The sequence below is a fragment of the Triticum urartu genome, chromosome 5, assembly GCF_003073215.2.
Source record: "Triticum urartu cultivar G1812 chromosome 5, Tu2.1, whole genome shotgun sequence".
Lineage (NCBI taxonomy): Eukaryota > Viridiplantae > Streptophyta > Magnoliopsida > Poales > Poaceae > Triticum > Triticum urartu.
The window spans coordinates 476,009,133-476,025,524 of NC_053026.1; the positions used below are offsets into that span (position 1 = coordinate 476,009,133).

Sequence of the window (16,392 nt, forward strand, 5' to 3'; positions counted from 1 at the left end):
CCGAGATGTCTTGTAACCGGGATTTTGAGTCTGATCGGATTGTCTTGGGAGAAGGAATATCCTTCATTGACCGTGAGAGCTTGTGATGGGCTAAGTTGGGACACCCCTGCAGGGATTTGACCTTTCGAAAGTCATGCCCGCGGTTATGGGCAGATGGTAATTTGTTAATGTCCGGTTGTAGAAAACTTGAAACCTAATCTCTTTAAAATGGATCAACTGCGTGTGTAACCGTGATGGTCTCTTTCCGGCGGAGTTCGGGAAGTGAACACGGTGTTGGAGTTATGCTTGACGTAGGTCGTTCTAGGATCAGTTCTTGATCATAGTTTCTCGACCGTGCCTTGCCTTCTCTTCTCGCTCTCACTTGCGTATGTTAGCCACCATATATGCTAGTGCTTGCTGCAGCTCCACCCCATACCTTTTACCTACCCATAAGCTTAAATAGTCTTGATCGCGAGGGTGTGAGATTGCTGAGTCCCCGTGACTCACAAATTATTTCCAAAACCAGTTGCAGGTGTCGATGATATCGTGCAGGTGACGCAATCGAGCTCAAGGAGGAGCTCGATGAAGATCTCGTTCATTGTGTTGTTTCGTTCAGTTGATCAGTAGTGGATCCCAGTTGGGTCGATCGGGGATCTGTAGCATTAGGGGTAGTCTTCTTTTATTTTGGTTCCGTAGTCGGACCTTGACTGTATCTGTTGATGTAATGTTATATTCATGTATTGTGTGAAGTGGCGATTGTAAGACAACTCTGTACCTCTTTCTTATTCAGTACATGGGATGTGTAAAGATTACCCCTCTTGCGACATTTTCTTCTATGCGGTTATGCCTCTAAGTCATGCTCCAACACGTGGGAGATATAGCTGCATCGAGGGTGTTACAATGGAGCATCAGCGCTTTTTCTTATTACGACACCTCCGCACTCTGCATGCCACCCCTTGATCATCTTCGGCTTCACATTGAAGGTATTGAGCCAAAAGCCTAAGTGAGGGGTAATGCGGAGGAAGGCCTCACATATGACGATGAACGACGAGATGTGAAGGAGGGAATCCGGGGCCAGATCATGGAAATCCAGCCCATAATAGAACATGAGCCCCCTAACAAAGGGATCCAGAGCGAGGCCTAGTCCTTGGAGGAAGTGAGAGATGAACACAACACTCTCGTTGGGTTCGGGAGTGGGGATGAACCGCCCTCGGGCGGGAAGCCTGCGCAAAATTTTGGCGGTCAGATATATGGCCTCTCTCAGCTTCTTGATGTCCTCCTCTGTGATAGAGGAAGGCATCCACCGACCTTGGAGGTTGGATCCGGACATGGTTGAAGGTCTGAAGCGCCTCACCTGAGCCTAGGGTGTTGGAACTCGAGGCGGGGGAAGGATTCGATTGAGCGCGAGAGGAAAAAAGGACATGTCTTGGCCTCTTTATAAAGAGGGTGAATGTCAAGCGTCCTCCTCGCGGCCGTTTTGGACTCGCCTAAAATAGAGGAGTCATACCAACGGGCACGAGTGGGTTACCCATATCCGTATTGATGAGAATCTCGTAATAAGGGGGACACGATCTCTGATTCGATAAGACGTGTCAAGAAAACCGCCTCGCAATATGTGAAGTGCTGGTTGGGGAAAAACGGTTCGGATGATTACTGGGCCATGACATGACGTCGTGCTGTTAAAACGCGTCAGCAGATTAGATTTGTGGAAATATTATTCTCTCTACGGTGGTATCTGGAAATTATTTTGCAGAGCCAGATGCTATCCTTGTGTTCAAAATCTTCTATGGAGTACTCGGAGGAGGAACCCGCCTTGCAATGCCGAAGACAATACTGCGCGCCGAACTCATTGTCATTGAAGCCTAGTTCAGGGGCTACTGAGGGAGTCCTGGATTAGGGGGTCTCCGAACAGCCGGACTATATCCTTTGGCCGGACTGTTGGACTATGAAGATACAAGATTGAAGACTTCGTCCCGTGTCCGAATGGGACTCTCCTTGGCGTGGAAGGCAAGCTAGGCAATACGGATATGTAGATCTCCTCCCTTGTAACCGACTCTCTGTAACCCTAGCTCCCTCCGGTGTCTATATAAACCGGAGGGTTTAGTCAGTAGGACAACATACAATCATACCATAGGCTAGCTTCTAGGGTTTAGCCTCTACGAACTCATGGTAGATCAACTCTTGTAATACTCACATCATCAAGAACAATCAAGCAGGACGTAGGGTATTACCTCCATCAAGAGGGCCCGAACCTGGGTAAACATCGTGTCCCCTGCCTCTGGTTACCATCCGCCTTAGACGCACAGTTCGGGACCCCCTACCCGAGATCCGCCAGTTTTGACACCAACACTAACCATAGCATGAGATATATAGATCCAAATCAGCTCCTTATGAAGCAACGCATAAACTAGGGTTTAAGCTTCTGTCACTCTAGCAACCCATCATCTACTTATTACTTCCCAATGCCTTCCCCAAGGCCCAAACAATGGTGAAGTGTCATGTAGTCAACGTTCACATGACACCACTAGAGGAACGACAACATACATCTCATCAAAATAACGAACGAATACCAAATTCACATGACTACCTATAGCAAGACTTCTCCCATGTCCTCAGGAACAAACGTAACTACTCACAAATCATATTCATGTTCATAATCAGAGGGGTATTAATATGCATAAAGGATCTGAACATATGATCTTCCTCCAAATAAACCAACTAGCATCAACTACAAGGAGTAATCAACACTACTAGCAACCCACAGGTACCAATCTGAGGTTTTGGGACAAAGATTGCATACAAGAGATGAACTAGGGTTTGAGATGAGATGGTGCTGGTGAAGATGTTGATGGAGATTGACCCTTCCCGATGAGAGGATCGATGGTGATTACAATGATGACGATTTCTCCCTCCCGGAGGGATGTTTCCTCGGCAGAACAGCTCCGCTGGAGCCCTAGATTGGTTCCGCCAAGGTTCCGACTCGTGGCGGCGGCGATTCCCCCCGAAAGCTTGCTTATGATTTTTTCCAGGGCGAAATACTCCATATAGCCAAAGATGGGCACCGAAGGCCTCCTAGGGGGCCCACGAGATGCGGGGGTGCGCCCGAGGGGTAGGGCGCGCCTCGACCCTCGTGGATGGTGGGTGGCCCCCCTCCGGTGCTTTCTTCGCCCAATATTTTTTATATAATCCCAAACTGACTTCCGTGGAGTTTCGGGACTTTTGGAGTTGTGCAAAATAGGTCTCTAATATTTGCTCCTTTTCCAGCCCAGAATTCCAGCTGCCGGCATTTTCCCTCTTCGTGCAAACCTTGTAAAATAAGAGAGAATAGGCAAAAGTATTGTGTCATAATGTGTAATAACAGACCATAATGCAATAAATATTGATATAAAAGCATGATGCAAAATGGACGTATCATGGGGCGAGCTGGAGCAGAGAGTTGCGCGGGGTAGGGCGCGCCAGCGGGCGTCGGGTGCAGGCGCGTGCGGCATGGCAGGAAGAGGCATTGCATGCGTGCATGCGAGGCAGGATGGTGTCGGGCCGCGGCCGTGCGGCGCAAGCGACGAGCGAGGATGGCCGGGATGGGGCGCAGCGGTCGTTAGGAGCGGGGTTCACAAGCGGGACAGAGGGAGCGGACGGGGAGGCCGATGTGCAGACGCGGCCGATAGCAGTGGCACAAACGAGACGTGCAGGGAGGCGCGGGCGAGCGCGCGGGACGGCGGTTGCAGCAGCGGGGAGGTGGCTGGCCAGAGCGGGGCGGGTGGACGCGACGTTGGACAAGGGGAAGGGAAGGATTACTGGGATCCTCACCGGCGTTGGTGAGCAGGGGGCGTCGAGGCTTGGGGTAACGAGTCGAGGAGGGGACGACGAGGTGCGGCGCTTGGCGATCCGGCGACGGGTGTCGGTGTCAAAACTGGAAGATCTCGGGTATGGGGTCCTGAACTGTGCGTCTAAGGATCGATGGTAACACGAGACAGGGGACACGATGTTTACCCAGGTTTGGGCCCTCTTGATGGAGGTAATACCCTACGTCCTGCTTGATTGACCTTGATGAGTATAGGGATTAAAAGAGTTGATCTACCACGAGATCGTAATGGCTAAACCCTAGATGTCTAGCCAATATGATTATGATTGTGATTGTCTCTGCGGACTAAACCCTCCGGTTTATATAGACACCGGAGGGGACTAGGGTTTGTATAGAGTCGGTTTTACAGAGAAGGGAATCTTCATATCCGCACGCTAAGCTTTCCTTCCACGCCAAGGAGAGTCCCATCCGGACACGGGGAAAGTCTTCCATCTTGTACCTCCACGGCCCATTAGTCCGGCCCATATCACATAGCCCGGACGCCCGAGGACCCCGTAATCCTGGACTCCCTTAGTAGCCCCTGAACCAGTGTTCAATGATGATGTGTCCGGCATGCAGATTGTCTTCGGCATTGCAAGGCGGGTTCCTCCTCCGAATACTTCAAACCAGTTGATCGTCAGTACTATATCCGGCTCTGTACAACAGTCATACCCCTGAATCACAAGGGCAGAGTACAAATAAGTTCTGTCTTCTGAAGATTTCACTGGTGAGAGTTACGTCCGACCATTTTATTATTTCAAACCATTTTTTGGCTTCCCGTTTCGCATTTTGAGACGCAACCACCGACGACACGTCTTGTCAAAGCAGAGATCGTGCCACCTTATTATGGGATTCTCATCAATACGGGTTTGGGAAACCCAACCGTGCCGTTTCGCACGACCCCTTGGAAATAGGCGAGCTTTAAGGCTCGTGGGGAACGCATGATACACTGCCTTTATAAGGAGATAAGATTCCCCCTTTTTACCCCACGCCTTCCCCTTTCTCAGTCCATCCGCCCTCAAGCTCCAGCGCCCAAGCTTCAATCGAGTCCGTTCCCAGAAAGTACTCCAACCATGTCTAGATCCGGAGTGCAGGGCAAGTGGATGCATGGCCTCCTCCGTCATGGGGAAAAACATCAAGGAACTCCGGGAAGCGGGGTATCTGGCCAAGGAGATCGCCAACCGGCTCCCAGCCAAAAAGCAGATCATCCCCACTCCAAAGCCCGGCGAAAGGGTAGTGTTTATCCCTCATTTTCTTTGCGGACTGGGGTTTCCCCTTCATCCTTTCGTCCGCGGCATTATGTTTTACTACGAGCTAGATTTCCATGATCTAGCCCCAAATTCTTTCCTCAACATTTCGGTGTTTATCGTCGTATGCGAGGCATTCCTCCACATTTTCCCCCACTTCGTCCTATGGCTCAAGTCTTCAATGTGAAGCCGAAAGTTGTGGATGGCCAGCACGCGGATTGCGGTGACGCTATGGTGAGCAAACTGCCCAACGTCACTTGGCCCCAGGGCACCTTCCTGGAGACCGTGAAGGGATGGCAGCAGGGGTGGTCCTATGTCACAGAGCCCCGTGACTCCACATGGGCTGCTCCTGCGGAGTTCAAGTCTGGACCCCCAATGTGGATGGCATCCTGGCTCAACAAGGGCCTGGACTGGGCGTCGTCTGACGAGGTAACGGTGCTGTAGAAGCAAATCAAGAGCATGGTATATAAAAATACCAGCCTCGCCAGCGTGATCCAGGTGATGCTCTTCCGCTGGACTCTCCCCTGTCAGGCGCGTAAAGAGCCCATGTGGAAGTTCAACCCGGCCGATCCCCGGACCCTGCAGCGGTTCTTCGGCACGAAGCACGAAGACATGTGGAAGTTGCTCTTCAAGAACCAGAAGTCACGGCCGGAGACAACCGAAGACCTTGGCTACGATGGCACCCACGCTGCGACCCTTGTAAGGTCTTTGATAACCTTACTTTGAGACTCCAAGGAGCACACTAAACTCTCCATTTACTTTTGCAGGGATGGACAAAGAAAGCAGACCGGATTCACTGTCCGGCTCGGTTGCCCGAAGACCCGGCTATTCCTCTATTGACGAGGATGCTGGTCCCGGCGCCGAAAAAGAAGCCAAGGAGAAGGGCAAGGAGGCCAAGAGCGGCCTCCGTCGTAAGGGTGCTTCGGACGTAGTGTCCGAGGACACCGGAACCCTCTCCTCCCCTGACGAAGAGGAAGAGGAGGAGGAAGAGATAAACTCCCCCCCTAAGGGGGAGAAGAAGAGGATAAGGGCAGCCGCCGCCGATCTAGAGGCGGAGGCATCCAAGAAACGGAGGACACCCCTTACGGATGACTCCAAATTGGACGTCGATGAGTGGCGCCCCAGGCCGAAGCCCCTGTCCGGATCGTAAGTACTAAAAGGTATATATATGTCCGACTTTTCTGGCTTATAGTTGTAATGCATTTAAATTGTATGCTGCAGTCCGGTTAAGGCCCTCCCCTAGCGATCCTCCTCTTCTGGGAATTCGCTGGGTCCAAACATGATGGAGAGCGAATCACATCCACCAGCTTCCTCCCCCACTGCCATGGATAACACCGAGGTGACGTCCTAAAGGACCCTTCTGGAAGAGGGAGAGGTGCCAGAGGCTGCCAAGACGGTGCCGAAGGGTGACACATCGGCTGTCGAGAACATGGGGGAACCGACCCCCATGGAGACTGGAGACGGGGGCCATGTCCAGTTTGTCCCCCATCCAAATGTCATTCCGGAAACCCACAGGTTCCGGAGACAGAGGAGCAACCCTCTTTACCAGAAGGGGACGCGCCTACAACACCGGCGTCCTCTATCAATGCAGAGGCGTCGGACACTCTGATGAGAGCGCTTCAGAGCGCCATCATTGTGGAAGAACATCGTACTCTTATGGGTACGGTGATTGAAAAGGTTCTGTCCATGAAAAGCGGATTGAACGAAGCCTACACTAGCCTTTTTAAGAGGCTTTGAGGTATGTGCTTTACAGTGTTTTTTAGCTGTATAAAAAGAATGCTTGTGCATAGATAGTAGCCCCTGAGACTCTGTTTGGTGTTCGGAAATAAAAACCAAACCGAGGATCTAATAACTCAGGAAGGAGGTTAACATACATATCTATTTGAACAAACAGGCTGCGAAACAGGCGTCAGCTGCCCATGCTGCCGAAGCATCCGAGCTAAGGCAGAAGTTAGAAGAAAAGCAAGGTATGTAATATCGAACACACGTCTGAAATGGTGTCAGCTCTTATGTGTTATCTGAATGAGTTTCATAATTATGTTTGTAGCTGACACGTCCGAGGTCGAGGCCCTCAAGAGTGCGCTGGCCGAGGCTAGGAAGGAGGCGGAGGAGGAACAAGCCTCCCGCCTTTAACATGAATCGCGAGTGGAGGAAGTCCAGCAGGAGCTCAAGGATGCCATAGGCAAATGCGAGTCCTTAGAGCACAAGAGTTTGGAGAAAAATTCCGAACTTGCCAAGGCACTCCAAAGTGCACAAGAAGCCCGGGCCGAAGCCGAAAGCGCTGCCCGGGAGATCCAAGAGGCAAGGCAAATTGCGGCGGGTAAGGCCTTTAACATGCAGAGCATATTTGTGAAGAAAAGGTATATCTTTCCAACCCGGATTTGGAGTTCTCCAGGAGTGTTTGCAGACCTGCCCAGGAGTGTTGCTCATGCCGTGGAGTTCTTCCGGGTCGAAGAGGGGAGCTCAACGGAGAAGCTGTTCTGGTCGCAGTACCTTGCGCCAGAGCATCCTGTGCCCCTTAGCGATCAGGGAGCTCAACGGAGAAGCTGAATTGGCCATGAGGGATTTGATAATCCGTCTTTGGCCCGCTGAACCCATGCCCAGTAGCTACTTCGGTCTCGTGAAGGGGCTGGTCAGCACCTGCCCTTGGCTTGATGCTGTGAAGCGGTCGGTCTTAATTGAAGGTGCGCGGATGGCCTTCGCCCATGTCAAGGTGCAGCGGGCGAAGATGGATGTCATCAATCTTGCAACCGAGGGACCACCCGCTGGCAAAGAGCACCGCATGCCAGAGTGGTACTTTGATGATGTCCTGAAAGGATCCCACATTGTAGAGGGACAATGTTCAAAGGGCATCATTTTTTAATGAATGTATCTATGTTGTCCAATCCTGTATCATGAAACAAGGCTTGTGTATGATATGTTGGTTATTTTACTTTAAAATATCTCCTCTTGTGCTGCTGCTTATGATATCTAAGAGTTGGCCAGTTTTCGGCTTCAGCCCCCATGTAGGTAGTACGGGGGTGTTCGAGAAGTTGACAAGTACGTAAGTGTTGAATCCACCGCACTTAAACATACTTGACCCAACATACTGGTCCGTGAAGGAGGTGTTAGTGCGGTGAATCAGGCAATCGGACTATACGGCTTTATCACCCTCACTTAGCCATATGAGTTTTATAACGGGAGTGCGGGCGCAGCCCCTAGTATTGTTCAATTATCTGAACTTGGGTGCTGTGAATGCCCGGCCGGGTGGAGGCCAGCCTATCGCATAATGCGGAAAAATTGCAAGAGATTTATACTTAGTCAACGAATAGCTCACCAGCTCTCGCCGCATCATGACAGTCAGTTTTCGGCTTTCTCTACTGAGGTGTTTGTCCGGGTGAACCAGAAACACAATCGCAGTAGTTCTCCCTTTACTACCTTAGCTGATTGATACGTCTCCAACGTATCTATAATTTTTTATTGTTCCATGCTATTATATTATCTGTTTTGGATGTTTAATGGGCTTTAATATGCACTTTTATATTACTTTTGGGACTAACCTATTAACTGGAGGCCAAGTGACAGTTTCAGTTTTTTTTGCCTATTTTAGTGTTTCGCAGAAAAGTAACATCAAACGGAATCCAAACAGAATGAAACCTTTGAGAGGATCTTTCTTGGAACAAACACAAACCAGGAGACTTGGAGTTTAAGTTTGGAACTCCGCGAAGCTTCCACGTGGCAGGAGGGCGCGCCCCCACCCTCGTGGGCCCCACGGAGCTCCGCCGACATACTTCTTTCGCCTATATATACTCTTATACCCTAAAAACATCAGGGGGAGCCACGAAACCACTTTTCCACCGCCACAACATTCTGTACCCATGAGATCCCATCTGGGGCCTTTTCCGGCGATCTGCCGGAGGGGGGTTCGATCACGGAGGGCTTCCACATCAACACCATAGCCTCTCCGATGATGTGTGAGTAGTTTACCACAGACCTTCGGGTCCATAGTTATTAGCTAGATGGCTTCTTCTCTCTCTTTGGTTCTCAATACAAGGTTCTCCTCGATGTTCTTGAAGATCTATTCGATGTAAAACTTTTTGTGGTGTGTTTGCCGAGATCCGATGAATTGTGGATTTATGATCAAGTTTATCTATGAACAATGAGAAAATCGCTTATTTACCATAGACAACCTCGGCTATTTCTTATTTTCCATCGAACAAACCAACTTTTCTCTTGTACCGCTTACAAGCTCGTTTCGTTGCCAATTTGCCATCGCCATTACTCTGCCGTTATACATCTATCGTTAGATAGAATAACTCCTGTCAGTTTATCTGAAAATACCAGTACTACCCTCATCTATCACCCTCTTATTTTCTTGTAAAAAGGGAAAAACATATGGTAAAAAAACCCTTTCTTTCCTCCCGCAATACTCACCCCGCACAACTCCCCCGATTCCAACCCCAGCCTGGCCGCGGCGTGGCCAAGGCGGAACCGCCGCCGCCGCCCCTCCCGCATATGTTCCCGCTGGCCGGAGGTACTCCTCTCGTGGTCGTCTCTCCATCCACCGGCCGTTCCACCCCCTTCCCTCCTGCTGCTGCTCCCGCTGGTGGTCCTCCAGCTGCTGCTTCGGCCACAGTCGGCCCTCCATCTGCTGCTCCCGCCGCCTACGGCCCTCCAGCTGTTGCTCCCTCCGCAACCGGCCCTCCAACTGCTGCTCCCTCCACCGTCAGCCCCGTAGCTAGGGATCTTTCCGCCACTGGCCCTACATCACCGGATCTCGGAGCTGCCGGCCCTACAGCTGCGGATCCAGCCGCCGGCGCCCCTACTGGTGCTTCTCCAGCCGCCGGCCCTACATATGCTGCTCCAGCCACCGCCGCCCCTGCAGTGTCTACTGCCGCCTCATCCCCAACAATCGGCGCCCCTACAGCCGATGGATCTCCTGTTCCATCTGGTGAGGATGTTGCTTCTTCAACATCTGCTCAATCCCCACGACGAATTCCTGCAGTAAGGTAGTTCATTGTCTCATGTGTTCGTGATATGTTCTCTCATGATATTTAGTTGCACATTGCACCTAATCTTTAGACAAATTGGTTCATGATTGTCATGGTTGCGTCCGCATGATGGACCATGCATCAACATGTGTGCAAGAAGTTAGGATATGTAGCAGTCGCCGTAACTTCAGCGGAGGTTTTTCCTTTAGTTGGAGCATTGATTTGCATGCTACCACTACTATGAAGGGGTTTCTAGATGCTATTTCTGCACAGTACAATTGGGTTGTGTGGTCTGATGATGAAACTATCATTGTAGAATGGTTTGATAGTGTTAGTGAGAAATACAAACCTGTTGTAAATGATGAAGAGTTGATGACAATGTTTGAGTGTTTTAAGCAAGTTAGACATGGCAAAGTAGCACTTAAAGTTTTAAATGAACATGAAAAAAGGGATGAGTTAAATGCTAATACGCCATGTACTCCTTCACATGCAACACCTTCTCTAGCACTGCCTAGTCAGCCAAGTAATGTCAGTGAAGAAACTGAAGAACCTACGGATACATATCTAGCGAATCCACACGAGGAATATGAACATGTAGGTATTGATGAGGAAGAACAGTACTCAATTGGTAGTGCTTGCTCGGATTCTGATAGTAGTGAGGATGAGGTTGATAATGTTGTAGTTGATGTGGATGGTGTTGAGGATAGCAGTGATGATGAGGAGTGGATTGCAAAAGATGCTATACCGGATGATGCTCCTCCGGATGTAGCGCATAACATGGAAGACCCAACCATGGCTATGGGCACTATATACCCGAATATTGAAGTGTTTAGATTGGCAATTGCTCAATACTCTATTAATCGTGAATTTGAGTACAAAATTGAAAAATCTGAACCTACTCGATTCAGAGCTAAATGTGCACAAAAAGGATGCAAATGGAGAATACATGTCGATACAACTGATGACGGTGTCACTATGGAGGTATGTATATGATACTTGAATATATGTTATGTTACTTGAATTGATGTCTAACTTCAAAGTGAATTAGTATTTAGTACTGATTGTTATATGATTTGTATTTGCAGGTGAAAATCCATGATGAAGAACATAATTTTCACAGCACAAGAAAAAGTGATAACCCGAAGGCTGCTTCAAAGTCTTGGATATGTTCCAAGGTAATTGATTGGGTAAAATAAGATCCTAGTGTGACATCAATGGAGCTACGAAGGAGGTTGCATGATAAGTACAAGATTTGGATCCGTTATGAAAAAGTTTACCGTGGAAGAGAGCTAGCATCGATGAGGTTGTTTGGAATTGGGATGATTCATTTGACAAGTTATATGCTTGGAAAGCTGAAGTTGAAAAAAGATCTCCTGGAAGCATAGTGGCCATTGATCCAATGGAGTAGAAAGGAAAAAAGGGTTGTGAGGATGTTTGTTGCATTCAAGCCTTTGTGTGATGGGTTTTTGGCTGGTTGCCGACCATACTTGGCAATTGATAGTACTCATTTCACTGGGAAGTACAGAGGTCAGCTAGCAACTGCTAGTGCTGTTGATGGGCACAATTGGTTGTACCTTGTTGCTTATGCAATTATTAACTCAGAAACAACAGAAAGTTGGGATTGGTTCATGGAGAAGCTTCATCAAGCTATCGGTTGTCTACCTAGACTTGCAATCTGTTTGGATGCAGGAAAAGGGATTAATAGTGCAATTGAAGAGGTGTATAAGTATGCTGAACATAGGGAATGCATGCACCTCTTGGTTGTCAACTTTAAGAAAAAATTTCATGGTGAAGTATTTGATGACCATATGTGGCCAGCAGCTTATTCATGGACCCCAGAAGCTTTCGAAGCCCACATGGCAGCCATACATGAGAAAAAACCTAAAGCAATAGAGTACTTGACAAGATACCATAGTAGGCTTTGGTCCAGGAGCAAAATTTCCACTTCCTCAAAGGTGGATTATGTGACAAACAATCTGGACGAGTGCTTCAACAACTGGATTATCAAGCACAAGGGCATGATGTTGTTTCAGTTGGTGGACAAAATTAGAAGGAAGATATTAGTGAAGATGGAGAAGAGGAGGAGGATTGCCAAAAAATTGGAAGGCCATCGTATACTACCTAGTGTCATGAAGGAGTTGAATGCAAAGAGTAGAGGGTTGGACATAGAGTATGAGAGGATTGACCACATGAAAGCAGAGGTGAGTGAGGGTGGTGAAGATGGCAAGCGACATGTTGTGGATCTGGACATGAGGATATGCACATGTAGAGATTTCCAAGTATCAGGGAAGCCTTGCAAGCATGCCATTTCCTTCATCACCGGAATTAGAGGGGTCACTATAGAACACTTTGTTGATGATTACTACAGTGTTGCCAAGTTCGCAGCAGCATATACTCCTGTAATGCCGGGGCTTACTGATGCATCTCAATGGCCAAAGAAAACCCATGAATTCTTTTTGCACCCTCCAATCCTTCAAAGTGCTCCTGGGAGGTGAAAAGTAGAGAGGCACAAGAGTGGTGCTGAGCATAGCAAGAGCAAGAGAAGAAAAGGACAACATCAGTGCCCAATTTGCAAAGACTATGGTCATAGATGGCAAGGTTGCAAAAATGCTGATCTAGATGCAAAGGAAGCATATGCTAATGTGGCAAAAGAATGAAGGCAAGAGTGTAATTTTGTTAACAATTATCATGCATATAACAATGCTAATGTTCTTTTGGTCATGTAGGAAAAAAGAAATAAATCCAAAGTTGCAGCAAGGAGTGGTGACTCTAATATTCAAGCAATCGAAGGTACCCAACCAACGTTGCCCCTTCCATGTTCAGCTACCAACCCAAGTGAAGTAGATGTGGTGAAGTCAACGTCATCTAAGACTACATCATCTAAATCTGTGAGGTAAATGACACCTTAGTTTTCAAGATTATATTGTGCTTCTCTTTTGCAATCATATCATCTACTTATACATGAATTGTTAATTTAAGTTCAAAACCGGTTCAAACCAAATTGAGAGCACCTCAATGGAAATTGCGTCAACACCAAAATGGCGCAAGGGCAAGTCGAAGGCAAAGGTGATCCTAGCTGCAGCGGACAACCCCGCAATGGCCACTCGAAGCAAGAAAAGGCAACCAAACAGCCCTGCGATGGCCACTCGTAGCAAGAAAAAACTGAAAAGTGTGAACTTATTTCTTTCTATGACATTTGTGGACTTGTTTTCTTGCACTGGACATTGGTCTCTTTTGTGCATTTCAATTTCTTGTACTGGACATTGGTCTCCTTTGTGCACTTCAGTTTCTTGTACTGGACTATGAGTACCATGTCTATTTCTCTTGTTTACTATCCTCATTATGTGTTATGATGCAAATATGTTATTGTCATGCTTATAATTCTTTGATCCTGAAATTACAAGCAAGGTGCTACCAAATTTTTTATAGAGAAATATGTTATCTTAATATATGTTATTCTCATGCAAGCTAGCTCCAGCAAGGTGCTACCTTTTATCCTTGTTATGTGTTATGATGAAAATACTATATTGTTCTCATAAATTCTTTGTTCTATAATTACAAGCAAGGTGTTGCCATATTTTTTACAGAAATATGTAATCTCAATATGTTATGATAATTTGAACAGAAGTGGTTCAGTATGGTTAAAAGGAACAATAGGTAAGGTTGCTCATTTGCCAATGAGGGCAAAATCATCATTTTTCTTACTTTAACAGAAGTGGTTAACACCAAGTAAACGGCTGATGGCAAATTAGCAACGAAACAAGCTTGTAAGCGGTACAAGATCAATGCTAGTTTGTTCAATGGCAAATGAGCAATGACCGAGCTTGTTAATGGTAAATAAGAAATTGTCTCATGAATAATATTTGGTCCTTCTCTGAATTCTTATATGCATCATTTGATATATTTGCATGTCTCTTCGAATTATCGATTTAGTTTGGCCTACTAGATTGATTTTTCTTGCAATAGGAGAAGTGCTTAGCTTTGGGTTCAATCTTGCGGTGTCCTTTCCCAGTGACAGTAGGGGCAGCAAGGCACGTATTGTATTGTTGCCATCGAGGATAAAAAGATGGGGTTTATATCATATTGCTTGAGTTTATCCCTCTACATCATGTCATCTTGCCTAAAGCATTACTCTGTTCTTATGAACTTAATACTCTACATGCATGCTGGATAGCGGTCGATGTGTGGAGTAATAGTAGTAGATGCAGAATCATTTTGGTCTACTTAACACGGCCGTGATGCCTATATTTCATAATCATTGCCTAGATATTCTCATAACTATGCGCTCTTCTATCAATTGCTCGGCAGTAATTTGTTCACCCACCGTAATACTTGCTATCATGAGAGAAGCCACTAGTGAAACCTATGGTCCTCGGGTCTCTTTCTTACTATATTGCATCTCTTTTATTTACATCGCATCTCGTTTACTATTTTGCAATCTATACAACAAAAATACCAAAAATATTTACCTTACTATCTTTATCAGATCTCACTTTCGCAAGTCACCATGAAGGGATTGACAACCCCTTTATCACGTTGGTTGCGAGGTTCTTGATTGTTTGTGCAAATACTAGGTGACTTGCGTGTTGTCTCCTATTGGATTGATTCCTTGGTTCTCAAAAACTGAGGGAAATACTTACGCTACTTTGGTGCATCACCCTTTCCTCTTCAAGGGAAAACCAACGCATGCTCAAAGAGGTAGCACCGATCAGATGGAACGTAAGGTAGCAAGCACAGGAGCCGGGCAACCCAACTATTGACCAAAGACAGGATTCAGAGCCAATGCATATAATGCTATATTCAGGACACCTAATTGCACTATGAAAGTGTTCGGCCAAAAATTGTTTCCATAGTAGTTTGATTGATACGTCAAAACATATTGATACAAATAGTGCAATAAGCAACAATGCTATTGTACATGCCGAACACAAGGGGAAGCCGTGCATGCGTCCTGAAAGCGGACGAGGTGATATTTAAGGATCCTTTAGGTACTCTGGCACGTGTCTATGCTTCTTTTCTCCTTGGTATATTGTCCTTCGAGAGGATCATTGACCGGTGTAATAGGCCACGAAAAGGGGCCTTGGTACCGTCAAAAGGATGGTGTGGGTTGTAAGGAACCTGGAAAAGTAAAAAAAAGGACATCTGAGTGTTATGATATGATCTAGCCGCATTGTAGACATTGTCCTCATTATGCCTCCATCCTTTCCCATGGTATTTTTAGTGCGTAATTATGTATGCGTGGTACGTATGCCACAATTTGGTAGGGGCTGAGATGGAGGCCGAATTGCTAATCGAGCTCCTGACGAGTTGGACTGTCGTACAGTGGGGTAGTCCAGACTCGTTTGACAGTGTCCGAGGACTTGGCCGCCGACGTAATAGTTGGCTTGATGAGGCCACCCTGTATTTCCACTGCCAGGGCCACGGTGTGCTCGTCAGTGCGGAGGGAGCGTTCCAGGTTTCCATTCACCATTATAACACTGCGTGGTCCAGGCATCTTGAGTTTGAGATAGGCGTATGATGACCCACAAGTATAGGGGATCTATCGTAGTCCTTTCGATAAGTAAGAGTGTCGAACCCAACGAGGAGCAGAAGGAAACGATAAGCGGTTTTCAGCAAGGTATTCTCTGCAAGTACTGAAATAAGTGGTAACATATAGTTTTGTGATAGGATAGTTTGTAACGAGCAACAAGTAACAAAAGTAAATAAAGTGCAGCAAGGTGGCCCAATCCTTTTTGTAGCAAAGGACAAGCCTGGAAAAACTCTTATATAAAGAAAAGCGCTCCCGATGACACATGGGAATATCGTCAAGCTAGTTTTCATCACGTTCACATGATTCACGTTCGGTACTTTGATAATTTGGTATGTGGGTGGACCAATGGTTGGGTACTGCCATTACTTGGACAAGCATCCCACTTATGATTAACCTCTATTGCAAGCATCCGCAACTACAACAAAAGTATTAAGGTAAACCTAACCATAGCATGAAACATATGGATCCAAATCAGCCCCTTACGAAGCAACGCATAAACTAGGGTTTAAGCTTCTGTCACTCTAGCAACCCATCATCTACTTATTACTTCCCAATGACTTCCTCTAGGCCCAAATAACGGTGAAGTGTTATGTAGTCGACGTTCACATAACACCACTAGAGGCTAGACAACATACATCTTATCAACATATCAAACGAATACCAAATTCACATGACTACTCATAGCAAGACTTCTCCCTTGTCCTCAGGAACGAACGTAATTACTCACAAAGCATATTCATGTTCATAATCAGAGGGGTAATAATATGCATATAGGATCTAAACATATGATCTTCCACCAAATAAACCAATTAGCATCAACAACAA

The 16,392-nt window shown here is 47.0% G+C and overlaps 1 protein-coding gene across 5 annotated transcripts; it reads left to right on the forward strand.

The window, feature by feature from the left end:
* The first annotated feature begins 9,460 nt into the window (after positions 1-9,460).
* LOC125509951 (SH3 domain-containing protein C23A1.17-like) lies at positions 9,461-13,375 on the forward strand. 5 transcript variants are annotated; one of them, XR_007284359.1, is made up of 4 exons: positions 10,161-11,018; positions 11,123-12,696; positions 12,764-12,930; positions 13,017-13,375. XR_007284359.1 is itself a non-coding variant. In XM_048675024.1 (3 exons), the coding sequence occupies exon 3, from the start codon at positions 11,468-11,470 to the stop codon at positions 12,530-12,532; it is 1,065 nt and encodes a 354-aa protein (XP_048530981.1). In that variant the 5' UTR covers positions 9,461-10,055; positions 10,946-11,018; positions 11,123-11,467; the 3' UTR covers positions 12,533-12,697. The 5 variants fall into 4 exon arrangements, 4 of the variants coding, with proteins under 4 accessions (XP_048530981.1, XP_048530984.1, XP_048530982.1 ...); XM_048675024.1 differs by lacking the exons at positions 12,764-12,930; positions 13,017-13,375 and adding an exon at positions 9,461-10,055 and having other exon boundaries at positions 10,946-11,018; positions 11,123-12,697; XM_048675025.1 differs by lacking the exons at positions 12,764-12,930; positions 13,017-13,375 and having other exon boundaries at positions 10,151-11,018; positions 11,123-12,697.
* Positions 13,376-16,392: the final 3,017 nt, after the last annotated feature.